At 36.3% G+C, this 13,915-nt stretch overlaps 1 protein-coding gene across 4 annotated transcripts in view; it reads right to left on the bottom strand.

Annotated features, from left to right (window-relative positions):
- Window positions 1–1,841: 1,841 nt before the first annotated feature.
- LOC131069595 (mitochondrial outer membrane protein porin of 36 kDa) overlaps window positions 1,842–13,915 on the bottom strand; it is a 30,449-nt gene continuing 18,375 nt past the window's right edge. For all 4 annotated transcript variants that reach the window (XM_058005113.2, XM_058005115.2, XM_058005112.2 and 1 more), the window contains 5 exons: window positions 12,757–12,824; window positions 11,827–11,937; window positions 11,618–11,704; window positions 2,673–2,881; window positions 1,842–2,553 (listed from right to left, as the gene is read on the bottom strand). In XM_058005113.2, the coding sequence (XP_057861096.2) occupies window positions 2,247–2,553; window positions 2,673–2,881; window positions 11,618–11,704; window positions 11,827–11,937; window positions 12,757–12,824 (782 nt within the window). In that variant the 3' untranslated portion in view covers window positions 1,842–2,246. The remainder of the gene's footprint in view (window positions 2,554–2,672; window positions 2,882–11,617; window positions 11,705–11,826; window positions 11,938–12,756; window positions 12,825–13,915) is intronic.

Here is a 13,915-nt window from a genome sequence, read left to right as displayed (position 1 = left end):
CAAAACCATGTGTCTTAAAACTATGAAAGTAGAAAAAACCATTAACTCCAACATTTACTTTTTATATTAAGTTTTCCCAGTATTTGTAAATTGTTTTTGATTAAAATAAGCAGCAAAACAAGGGTGCAAACCCTTAACAAACCAAAGTCTGAGAGTCCTTTAACAGCAAGTCAAAAGACCACTATTAAAAGCTTGTCAAACCATCAATAGCCCAGAACCCTGACTCAAGAGTGGGGGAGACACCCAAAACTTGACACTAAGTTTGGAGGGATTGGGAAAAGGTGGGGAGGCAAGGAGTTATCCTTCCGCTTGCGACAAACAACAATCCAGGCAATACTTTTATTAGGAACATCATGAGAAGGATCAAGCGAGATAATCCCCTTAGAGTTTATGTCCGCAACAAGAGCAAATTGTGGCTGCAGAAACACAACACGAGTAGATTCACCATAAGCACACCGTTGTTGCAGAATAGGTGAAGGATCCTTAGGGCCAAAGGAGGCCACATTAGTAGCAAGGGGAGGATCAACAGGTGCCTCAACAACAGTAAGAGACAACCTCATTCTAGGAGGCTCTCATAATCCAACGATTGAATCCATGGCCTATCCCCAACCATTAGAACCACATCCCCAGAGAGGGGCAATGAGATCTCAATGTCAAAAATATGAGGGAAACGTAGAATGACCCATGGTAGCTATGGAATCATCAACCTTCAAGAAACAACCAATAGAGTTAACAATGGCCTCATAACAAGAATGCTCCCGGAAATGGGGGAAGATTAGGAAGGCAACCCCATACTGGACACACATTAAATGGTTCAGTAAGATGGTTAAAAGAAGTTGTCCAGAGTTTGAGAGAGAGTGTGTGTGTTAACTCTCCAAGCCCACAACTTGTAAAATATCTACCCAATGTCCCATATGACTTTACAAATAGACCCAACTTCCCCTAGTATAAAATAGGCCTCAGAGATGTGATGCATTTGCATCTTAAATATAAATACTTGAAAAACCAAGCAAGGGTTGGCCCCTTCGGAAAGCGAGAAAGAAATGTCACAACCCTCCAATACAGTTTCAATAGTCATTGGCAATTTCCACACAAATTCTCATCCCGTTAGATCAGCATCAATGAATCAAGAGCATTGTTTAACTGCCCTGGTACAAACTATGCAATTCGCTGTAGCGAGCCTCTTATCACCTACGAAATCTGTGTTGCTGCTTGAACTTACCAACTACATACAAAAAGAATCAAAGCAATTTGGCCTGCATATCCTACACGATTAAAATGCTCAGAAACTTGCTGCTATCATCTATAGAACCAAAAAACACCTGCAGAGATACTTGAAATAGCAACAGTGTAATCCACGAGCATTATTTAAAATGTCAACAAGCATAACAGGAAAATAGATACCATTCATTGTGATTCCTCCATGGTTGAAAGGGTATGGACTTGTAGCTTATATTTTTTATAAGTTTGGAGAATTGCTCAATTGTGTACAACAATGCACTTGCAAAGTTTGGACAGAAGAAAAAAATTATTTATAGCAGAACTTGTCCTTTAAGATTACCAAGAACTTCTTTAGGCATGCATAGGACTAAAGTAGCTGCTTTATCTAACTTTATTCACCATTCAGACATATCTTCAGATAGATTGTTTGACTTCAATTACAAACTCCTCACACATAAAACAGTTGTTTTTGTTTTCAAGCCTTTGGCATTTGCGACCACCCTAAATAAGACTATTTAATTACATTATATAACAGACAAACACCTTGTTCATAACAGACAACTACTCCAAGAACGACTGCAAGGGACAACAAATTTTTGTCATGGTATAAAACTAGAAACTAATCATAATATGCTGTTAGTCATATATTTCATTCCTTCAACCAAACTAAGTATTCTCAACAGCCGAAAGATTCCTCCTAAACAATCTGTGCCATTTTCCATTTTGAGTTCAAAAAGAAATGTAACATCAATTGAGTAACAAAAAGAGGATCAATAGCATGGTACGATTCAAGACCAAAGACCTTCCCCTACCTTAAAAATTGCCTACTGCTCATGATGAATGGAAAATTCCTTCATCCTTACAGATCGATATTTGCATACTACCAAGCTCTGAATAAGAGCAACCAGGTGCCCCTTTCAACAAATTGCAGGAATTACTCAAGTATCAAAAGCAACACAGAATAACAAAATCCCCAGCCAAATTATTCATCAAAAAAGTTCTCCAGTAATTCATCAAAACTACCTTCAAGGCTTCAGAAGTACAGATAAACCCAACTTAGCACTGTTATCAAGAGCTTTAGTGTCAACCTCCCCTGAAAAGGTTATCAAAGATTTTGGCCTCCACTCATGCTGAACAAGACCAGCAACCTTTCCACGGTTATCCAAGCGCCCTTTTACTGTTGTCAAGGGATCCAAGGCATACTGAGTACCTATGGTGAAAACGTTTTCATTCTTTGAAAAGCTATGGGCAACTTCTGCTCCAACAGCTGTCTTTGTCAGAGGGCTCACAATATGATAATAAGATCCCTTCATTGTATCACCTTTGTCAGTGCTGCAGCATACACATAATTTTTACTAATCAGAAAAACTTGGAGACCAAATTTCAGCATGCAACCGGTAACAACAGGAAGGAGTTTGACAGATCAAATTGCAGTTAACAGTTTAACATACACATGCACAGAAGAAATAAAATCAGGCATTGTGTAGCTTATGCCTGCGTTGTATTTTCTCAAATTTCCAGATGTTGTATCAAATGCAAGCTCCCCCCCAACAGCAATAGCTTCATTTCCTACAACCACAGAGGCCTCCACAACTGGAGTTGCTGTGAGACCAATGCTAGCGGTGATACCTGCATAGTCGTGAAGGTATTGAATCTCAGCCTGAGACCAATATGCCAACAACAGAAGAAGAATCAGATTCAATTTCAACATCAGACATGTTTAAAGAAATGTTTCACTATTCAACTACAAAAAAACAATTATTACTACAGCTACTGACCAAACTATTTTAAATTATTTCTTCTTTTATTTTTTATTTAATTGATTGTGTCTTTGTAACTTATTATATCAATTTGTTTTACAGATTTTGAGATCATTTGCATCTAAGAGGAATTGGAGCACATATGGCTTCATCCATTCTATGAAACAAAATAAGTTGGCAGCTAGTAAAGCAAAGTACACTGTAAATGTTCATTCCAATCTTCATCTCTTGTCGCATTCCTCCACAGACTACATGAAAGGACCTAATAGACTTTGGGATGTACAGCAATGAAATGAGCAACATTGATATATTCATAAATGAATTGACACGTCACAATCCCATTGTTGAAAATTTTGACATTGTAGGGGGATCCTTCAGTGAATCTTCACTTGGTTCTGAGAGTCTAGATAGTGGTTGTACTCAAATTTTAGCTCTTCAAAGAATCTTGATGATCTAAAACTCTGATTTCAGGCGAATAGTGATGATATTTTTGATAGCATGTGATTTTATCAAACTATCTATGTATTTGAAATTTGTTTTAATAATAAAACTATATTTAAATATAAAAAAATTGGAATATGTAGCAGTTATGAGTCTATATTGCTTCTAAAGTCATGAAACATCTTTTCTAATAACTTGGGAAATTGCGTGTATATATGTGTGTGTGTGTGCTTTTTATGAATGTCATATCCTCTCGTATCCGTAAGAGATAGGTCTTGAAAAGTAGTTGTATCCGTATCTGATACCATATCCATATTCTGTATCTGTATCCATGTCCATGCAACTTTGATACTAACTAATATTTATTGTTCTTGAGGGTTTTCATCCCCAAGATGATAGGTTCACACATGATGGGTTTCATTTCAATGGCACCTAATTATTATAGCTGATACAAACACTAAGGTGCAAGTTGAATGTTATATGCGTGTGTGTGTGTGTGTGTGTTTATTTTTTATGAATGTCATATCCTGCCATAACCATATTCTGTATCTGTAGCCATGTCCATGCAACTTCGGTACTAACTAATACGTATTGTTCTTAACTTCTTAAGGGTTTCCATCCCCAAGATGATAGGTTCACACATGATAGTATTCATCTCAAAAGTACCTAGTTATTGTAGCTACCACAAGAACTAAGGTGAGAGTTGAATGTTTGTTAATTTTTCAAAGGGGCCTTCTCTTCTGCTTTATGCTTTTTTTATAGACCCAACTCTCGACGAACCCCAATCATGGGAAGTCAAAGCACACTTAATCAAACAATCATTTCTTCAATTTCAATGCTTAATTGGGCAGTTCTTTCCTTGATTTCTGCACATAGTTGTGCAGTTCTCCTTAATCGGTGGTAGTGTCTAAACAATCAATTGTGAAATTAACTCCTCAATCAATGCTGAAACCAAATAGTTAACTAACCGCATTAGTAAACCCTTTATGTATCTTCGTCTATTTCTCAATAACACCTCAAACCAAAAAAAACAAGGGTGTATATTCATAGGTTCCCACCTAAAGGGTTCTATCTCCGAAGTGCCCAATTGCTATAGAAATGTCATAAAAACTTAAATGAGAGTTGAATGTTAACTTTCCAAAGGTGCCTTCTCATCTGCATTATGATTTGTTTTATAGACCCAACTCTCAACAATCCTCAATCATGGGAAGTCAGCCAACACTTGACTGATCAATCCTTTCCTCAATTTCAGCACTTACCTAAACAGTCCTTTCCTCAATTTTGGCACATAACTAAACAATTCTCCTCAATCGATGAAATGCCTAAACAATCAATTGTCAAAGCCACTCCACAATCAATGTAGAAACTAAATAGTTAACTAACCACCTTATCCTAACCCACTACAAACCTAACAACCTGACCACACACCCATCTTATTTCAGTCCTAACCATCTAATGAAACTGCAAACACACCCATCTATGTTAACAAACCACTCTATAAAAATGGGGACATTACAATATAGGATGAGTATGAAAATTAGAGATGCGATTAAGACAATGTATTTCTTATTAGCCCAAAAAATGTTGCTCTTTGATGCTTCCTTTAGCCTCTTCCCTTGCTTTGAAATAGATTTGGGCCACTAATTCCACTCGTGTCATGACCATAAGTTGTGATGTTTTGCAACTCAAGCATCCTCTCCAAGAAAATGAAGTATTTGGTCTCTACAAGTTTCAAAAATTCCTTCTTGGAGAAGGTCTGAAATAGTGCACGTAACGTGTAGTGCTTGATCCAATCCAGTTTTCCCATGTCTTTGAGTGCATTATCCATGGCATGCACACAAGGAGTTCAATACATATGTTTGTAGGCCACCTCAACCAACTTCCTTGCTGCTCTACACAGGCTGCATCTGTCATGACGGACACCACATTCTCAAGACCAACCTCAATATCATCTCTAAAACAAACCCATCTATGTTAACAAACCATTCTATAAAAATGGGGGCATTACAATATATGATGAGTATGAAAATTAGAGATGCAATTGAGACAATGTATTTCTTATTAGCCCAAAAAATGTTGCTCTCTGATGCTTCCTTTAGCCTCTTCCCTTGCTTAGACTTAGATTTGGGCCACTAATTCCACTCGTGTCATGACCATAAGTTGCGATGTTTTGCAACTCAAGCGTCCTCTCCACAAAATTGAAGTGTTTGGTCTCTAAAAGTTTCAAAAAAAATTTCTTGGAGAAGGTCTGAAATAGTGCAAGTAATGTGTAGTGCTTGATCCAATCCAGTTTTCCCATGTCTTTGAGTGCATTATCCATGGCACACAAGGAGTTCACTACATATGTTAGTAGGCCACCTCAACCAACTTCCTTCCTGCTCTACAAATATAGGCTGCATCTATCATGATGTTCACCACATTCTCAAGGCCAACCTCCTCAATAGCATCCTCTCCAAGAAAATGAAGTATTTGGTCTCTACAAGTTTCAAAAATTCCTTCTTGGAGAAGGTCTGAAATAGTGCATGTAATCTGTAGTGCTTGATCCAATCCAGTTTTCCCATGTCTTTGAGTGCATTATACATGGCATGCACACAAGGAGTTCATATGTTTATAGGCCACCTCAACCAACTTTCTTGCTGCTTTACACATATAGGCTGCATCTGTCATGATGTACACCACATTCTCAAGGCCAACCTCCTCAATAGCATCTCTAAGGATTTGAAATTGCTAGTCAGCACCCTTGTAAGGGCCCTCTATATATCTCACCGTGTTCTTAATGTGTGGACCCACAAAAATGTGGGATCCACTTGTAGCAAATGTAACCTTCATTTTCTCCATAAGAATGTTAATCTTGGAATAGTTCTTACCCAATATTGTGGTTCTCAATTTTGTAATCCCCTAATGACACATATGAAGACCTTGTTCTTACTAGCCACAACCTCCATATAATAGAGAGAGAGAGAGCAACATGGAATGTAACGCCACTAGCAAAATGTTTTTCTTCAGTGCTATCATCTCTTCTATTTCGGTAGCAAATTGTTTTGAAGGGGCCTTTTCATCAAAGGGACATTAACAAATTTTTCCAACAATTTGGAAGGGCAGTTGAAATGAACACTCCCAAAAGAACTAATTGTCTCATCCCCCCTCACATCTATACTTTGATTCCCAAATTCAAATGTAATATTTGGATTCCCAGCCCCCTCATTTCAACTCATGCTGTGAGAACTTGAAGCAACATTGCAAGAGATATGCATCACATTCTCAAGGGAAACCTCCTAAGCATCTCTAAAGATTTAAAAGATTTAAAGCTAACAGTCGACATTCTTGTGGTGTCCTAAACAAACAAACCCCCTACAAAAGTAAGGAACTTTTGTATATGTCACTATGATATTGATTTGTGGACAGTACTTTACATCCAACCACACATCCATGACAATGCAGCATTCACTTTTGACCTGCGTAGCCTTCATTTTCTCCAAAAGAATGTTATTCTTGGATTAATTCTTATCAAAGATTGTGGTCCTTAGTTATGTCTCCCTAGTGGCACATATAAAGACCTTGCTCTTACAATCTCAGCCACAACCTCCTTATAATAAAAAAGCAGGCAACATGTGTCATGTCCCCCTAATAAATGATTAACGAATGTATAAAAATATTAATTATTTTATATAAACTTCCCATTCATTTATATAAATAATTAATATTTACATAAAAAGCATGTCTTGGTAATATTTACATAAAAAGCATGTCTTTTAATCACATGTATTTTGTTTAAACACCGTAAATAGTCTTAACTATTACGGGGATTTTAACTAACCGGTGTTAATAAAAGGATGGGCACCCGAGATGGAGGAGACGGAATTTTATATAGAAATATTGCTGAAGAGAAGTTTGATTATCGATAAGATATCAAGGCTTGTTAATGAATTCCTTTCGCCAGCCATAACTGGCCTACTGGAGTTATAAACCGAGGAGTATTCTATGGCGTGAGAACTGGTCGGGATTACTGAAACGCACATCCAAATTCACCAACTGGAGGAGACTTTCAGAGGTCTGACGGGGTGACAAACAAATCTCATCTTTCACGAAGACTATCGTCGGTTTAGCGGAAGCGGCTTGCAAAATCAACCTTTCCATCGTCTTCCCAAATACCCGATATTGGGTGCAGAATCTAATCCAGTCACTTTTTGCGCACGTAAGTCAGAGACCCGATATCAGGTATAACTCCGACTTGACCCTGAAGATATACAGGTAGCGTCCCCGAGGGTGTAGCAGGAGTCACATGGTGTAGCCGAAGTTTCATGGTTAATCTGTGCAGAAGGGTTATAACATGTGGTGTGGCGGAAGCAGCACAACGCAAGTCTCACTATTCCGTGTTACAGCAAACGCAGACTATCGGAGTATTGCATCCCTGGTGGAGTCAAAGTAAATATCCGTGGTGAAGCTGTTGCAAGGAGTATACGTATACGGAGGGCCATCTCTTTATACCTCACGGCGAATGCCTGTAGATTTCTGGTAACCAGCAGCACATGGTTATCAACAACAGATTATAGCATGGGCATCAGGTGCACTATTTAAACACTTTTTGAATAATAAATGATCTCTTAATGAATACCTTGTTCTGTCAAACAACGAAAATACCAGCAAGTGGAAAGAGAAATTAAGTTAGTGTGAATGGAAATTATCACAGTCTGAATGTTATTCATTGTCCTACTCACGACTCACTGGCTATGTAGAAAAACATATTGCTGATGAACTGGATAAATATTTAATAAATAATAAAGGAATTTTACAACATGGAATGGAATGCTGTTAGCAAGAAATATTTTGTCGATGCCATCATCTACCTCATCTTTCTTTTAAACATTAAATATCTTTGCCACCTAATTGGGAGAAGAATTTATCACCCTATATTTCTACTTAGGCTTTGTTGCACTAGATCAAAAAAAAGAGAATCGTGGCTATTGGAAAGTACTAGTACCCCTCAGTGGCATGCTAGTAGGTGGTGTAGCTTCACCAATACCAAACAATTTATGTATCTCTACTCTAAATTTAAGTGACATCTGATCATATACCCCAGCAACTTTGCTTGAGATGTGAAGTAGATGCACAATAACTCTAGTAATGTTGTGTTGCAAATCAAGGCCACAAAAATAGCATTTCCATAACCTAGTGTCACTTCTTGATGAGCTCGATTTTTTTTGCTTCTAGTTAGCTGATTGTTTTAAAGGGGCCTCTTTATTGAAAGGACCTTTGGCAAAATCTTTCAGCAATTTGGAAAAACAATTGAAACGAGAAATCCTGATAGAACTAATTGCCTCACACCTTTCCATCCACTCCCCACAGCCCACATCTATAATCCAATTCTTAGATTCAGCTGCAATGTCTGGTTTCCCAACCCTCTCATCATCACTCATGCTATGAGAACTCATGGTAACATTGCAAGAAATGAAATTTATGATTTAGATTTTTAAATCTAGAGCACACAAATAATGCAAGGGCTCAAGACACAAAAAATTTCCTTTTGTTTTTTAATGTAATGTTGCTAGAAGTGAAGGACACAAAAATTGGAATCCTTGCTTTGTAAAACGAGGATTTCACTTTTGGTTTTACTACTTCAAGTCACAAAAGATACACTGTAATGTCCCCTTTTATGAATGTAGATGGAATTAAGTATGACTGTCATTCATATTGCAGTTTATATTAATATTGCTATTAAATTCTGCATAAGAATATCATCAGACTTCATATATCAAACACATTCCCATGCATATCACCAAGAACAAGGATGTTGCTGCCTGTAACTTAATAACAGTTCTGATCGATAGTGATGTAACTGGATGCTTTCGATTCGTTTCCTTTAAACCTCTAAATGTGAGGAAGAGGTCACACCTCTCCATCATGCATGCCCTTTGGCAAGAGACACACCCGTTCACAATTAGCACCCTTTGAAATAATGTAACTCTTCATTATTTCTACCTTGTAAAAGGGAAACAACCTTTTCGCAATCAGATCTGTACTTCTTATTTAAATCAGATCTGCACTTCTGATTCCCAAATTATCCCCCTCAAATGAGGTTATCTTCTTCCTTTTATATCTCATGTTTGAGGGAGCCGCCACTTTTCATTTCATGCCTTCGACCATTCATTAACTTAATTAAAATTTAATTATATTCTTTTATATTTATTTTTTTATTTTATTATTATCATTTATCATTAAATTGTATTTCAAAGTGGGTACATTACACACAAAGGCTGAAATCCTAAATTTAATATAAATCATAAAGATTTAAATTTTGAACTAAAAAATTTAACATTTAAACTTGGTAAAATTAAAACTACAAGCGTTAAGAGGATATTTGGTTTTCGTGTTACTTTTGTTTTACACAAAAGCCAAATGAAAATCAGAAAATCAGCTGTATCATTATGCAAATTCACAAATAAATATTCAAAACATGATTCAATAAATAAATTTAAGATACTAAATATTTAAAATAACCCTGGATATTGCTGTTATAAAACCCCTAAATAATTAAAAAACTATTAAACAACCCTAAAAACGGCATTTAATTGTTTATAAACCCTACAAATAATTTGCATACATAAATGATATATTGAATATTTCAATTAAAAACAAGACAGAAAACATATGGTCATTGATTTCAGATTTAGCAATGCAAATGCAAATGCATATGCCAAAAACAAAGTATGAATTTCAAATTTTACTAAGCTTACCTTGAAAGCTTAATGAATGCTTGTAATAATTGATCGATGAAGATTATTTAAGTCTTCCTCTTCCTCTTGCTCTTACTCAATGCAACGGCAATGTGTTGATGGTGATCTGGATTGAGGATGGGCATGTATATGTATAGTTTTTTTGAAAGTTTGAGGTGTGGATGGAGCCCATTGAGGTTGAGGCCAATGAATTGCATTTTTTAATGACTTTGCATGCTCGTGTCATGGGTATGTCCCTAAGTTTCCAAGATAGTTGGGAGACTTCACAAAGTCCCCACCCCTGCACAAGGAAAGTCCCCACCCCTGCACAAGGACTTCCTAGCATCCCCAACAAAGGGAACATCCCAAAAATGTCCCCTCAATGAGGGGAACATCCTAGAGACATTTACCCTCTAGTGATGGCAGTGGGAAGGAAGGGAGATTAGGATGTCTCTTTTGCATCCCAAGGATGCCCTTGTCTAAAAATGCACACATTTGGGGGCAGGAGCAGAGGCATTGGCACATCTCAAGTGTAATGAAAAGCTGTTGAACTCCAAAAAGGAGGCAAAAGGGAGGAACAATAAATAGAAAAATATTTATATTTTGATATTTCGGAATCTGACAATGCCTTAATCCACCATACAAATATACTCAACTAGAATAACTTGTAATCATCGGAAAGAAAACTTATTTATGTAACAAACAGAAGCTTTGCTTTCTATACTTGTGTTTATGAATCAACTGCTTTGTTTACTTGGTAATTCTAGTTGAATGATTAACAGAAAGTGAATGGAATAATAGAATAACACAATATAATAATTACTCACAACAATGCTTCAGAAAGATATGTCATTCTATTCATTCATTCATCAGATACGCAATAGATACAGTAGTTCATACATGTGGTCCTTGACTATGAGTACAATAAGATATATATAGCAAAGTCGACAGTTGATGAGAACACCAATCGCCAGTAACTACCACTTGACAACCGACTGTTGGGAACTAACTTCTTGATTACAAAACAACTATTTTTTTTACGAACTACATGCTTTTCCCTCCAATAAAGTGTAGAAACTCTCGACTCCTTTTCTACTTTGCTCTTCTTACAACAGAATTTATAAACAAATGCAACTGGTACAATTCATATCAATAAAGCATGATTCAGGAAGCAAGAGTAATCCCGCAGATAATAAGGAGAGAAGACTAACTATATGTTCAACGATTTGTAATATTATAAAACTAGAGCAACCACCATCTAAGTAAGTCAACATTTTACTAATATACACCATCCATTCACATACTTGTTCTGAAACTGGAACTTCAAACATTTGGAAACGGATTCTCTTTTCTAATTACCTTCCCTATATACAACTGAAAGTAAGTTATTCAAGCCGAAATTAGGCATAAACTTGAAGTCAGTAGTAGCGAAAAAAATAATTGACTCCTGCTAAATTGCTTATAAGGAAGTAGGAACCATACCTTGCCAGATCTCTGGTCCGGAATGGTAAAGCTAAAAGAAGTTTTCAATCCTGGTGTTGGTTCATCGATCGTCACAGTCGCAATAAGCTATTTGCAAAAAAATAATCATGTCACCAGAATATACTTCTACTTATAATGAATCAAATAACCACACAAAGAAATATACTTCATGGTATACTATTCTCCATTACATATCATGTAAACCATACATTGGATGACGTGTCCACTTTAATATCAGTTGTGATGTTCTTATTCTTCAACTGTGTAGTTAGATCCCCGAGAAATAATTCTCCTTTCTTGGTACCAGTTGATGTAAATGCCTGTTTGTCAGTCATGCCAGTACAATCACATTTTAGTTAAATTCGGAAATGTCATAGTCAAGAGCTCAAGCACTGAACATGTCTACTATAGCTACTGAACCAATATTAAAAACAGTACATTATTCAGCGTGCAAAACATAAGACATTAACTATGCCTATAAAAAGAATCTGCAATCTGGTCAATCCAGTGCATGTCCTAAAACATAAAATTTGATTAAATTGCAACACATCACCAGCTAGAGTGGCCATCGTTCACAGCAGCCATACAAATGTCTTAACTTTTATGTTTGAAATACTCCAAGTCAAGTGGGGACTTCATGAAAGAGAACTAAATACAAATAATAGATAAATTTGGGTAAATATGTTTTAGTAACTCATCAACAAAAGCTTAGATTATAAACCGCAAATACACATGCTAGTGTAATACAACACATCGAATTCACCATGATCAATCAAGCTTTACTTTGCTGCGATGTCTTTTACACAAGATACGCACTTTGACCTAATAAACATGCACCATTTACTTGAGTCTCAAATAAAACTGGAATCCTAGACAACTGTACTCAATAATGGGTCCTCGACAAAAATGCACTTTAGAAGAACACTGCAAACAACCTTTAAAGTTTTCCGCATCAAATAAGCAAACCCTAAATAAAGTAGCTGACAGGAGGACAAGATTCTGTCAAAACCAAGCAAATAAGACAAAAACATTATAAGAAACTTTTGCATTTGTTTGCATTTTCTGTTAATCAAATGCAAAGCAAAAAGCAAAGCACTAGAAAGAAATATATGTCAGGGTAGTAGAACAAGACAGCTTACCAATCCAGTGGATGTGTAGGTGGTAAGGGTAAACTTTTGATCAAAAAGGAAATCCTTATAAAGGAGATCTGCAAATCAGAAGCTAAACAATGTTAAAAATGCCAGATTGTTAAAATCTGACAGTAATTAGGCATTGAGAGTTATATCGTGCATTTCTGAAACAACACATTATTTTTCCATGCTTCAAGTTCTAAATACTGGTATACCTCACATACAACAATACACATGCCTGCACAACCAGCCACGTGCATTTCAACAAAAAACAGTATTTTGAAGAGGATTGAATCAAGTGATTTTTCTGAATTTCCATTGTTATATTTACACAACAAACAAAAAAAACACAATTATAAACCAATTACAATGCATTTATGTACTTTAGAGGACTGTTCCAAAATTGATATAGACATTAAACTCCATAGCTAATCCTAGTACTTCTAGAGAAGTAATAGAGCAGATTAATTCTCAGGGAGCTCCAGTGCATGCTAAGCATCCCTAGAGCCCAATACATGCTAGAACTGTTTTAATTTTGACTAAACGAGTAAACATTATGTCTGAAATTTCTCACAATACAGAGTATACTTGTATGAATTCATTATAAAGCTCTGCATCAGTATACATTAGGCGTGATAACATGAAACCTGATTCAACCATGATGAAATAAGCTCAGCCATCATATATCCTTTTGTCTCACAAACATTCAATCAGCATTGCTTCTTAAATCAGATATTTTAATGACATAATTAATCTGGTATCATAGCTTGAACTTGAAGAGTAAACCTATGGTAAACTTCCTATATTATCATTATCATTAAGACCTAAACAAAGAGATGTATATGAAATCACATTTTGGCCATAATGGCTTTGAATCCTCTGTAGAAGACATAAGGAAGAGCGTATACCTACTTACTTCGGGTCTTGGTTCATCAACATGCCTCACAAAAACCTGAAGCCAACTTATGGAGTCATCCCCAAGTCTCTAAGCTAGAGAGTATCTTGTGTGCCAAAGGGATTACGAACAAATGAGGATGTATACAATCAAATTGCATTGCATCATTCTAAACTTCATATGGTGCAGTTTAGAAGACATAAGGAAGAGCTTATACCTACTTACTCTGGGTGTTGGTTCATAAACACGACTCGTGAAAAACTGAAGCAAACT

This window comes from Cryptomeria japonica, chromosome 3 (assembly GCF_030272615.1).
Source record: "Cryptomeria japonica chromosome 3, Sugi_1.0, whole genome shotgun sequence".
Classification (NCBI taxonomy): Eukaryota; Viridiplantae; Streptophyta; class Pinopsida; order Cupressales; family Cupressaceae; genus Cryptomeria; species Cryptomeria japonica.
This window is presented reverse-complemented; position numbering and strand designations above follow the sequence as displayed.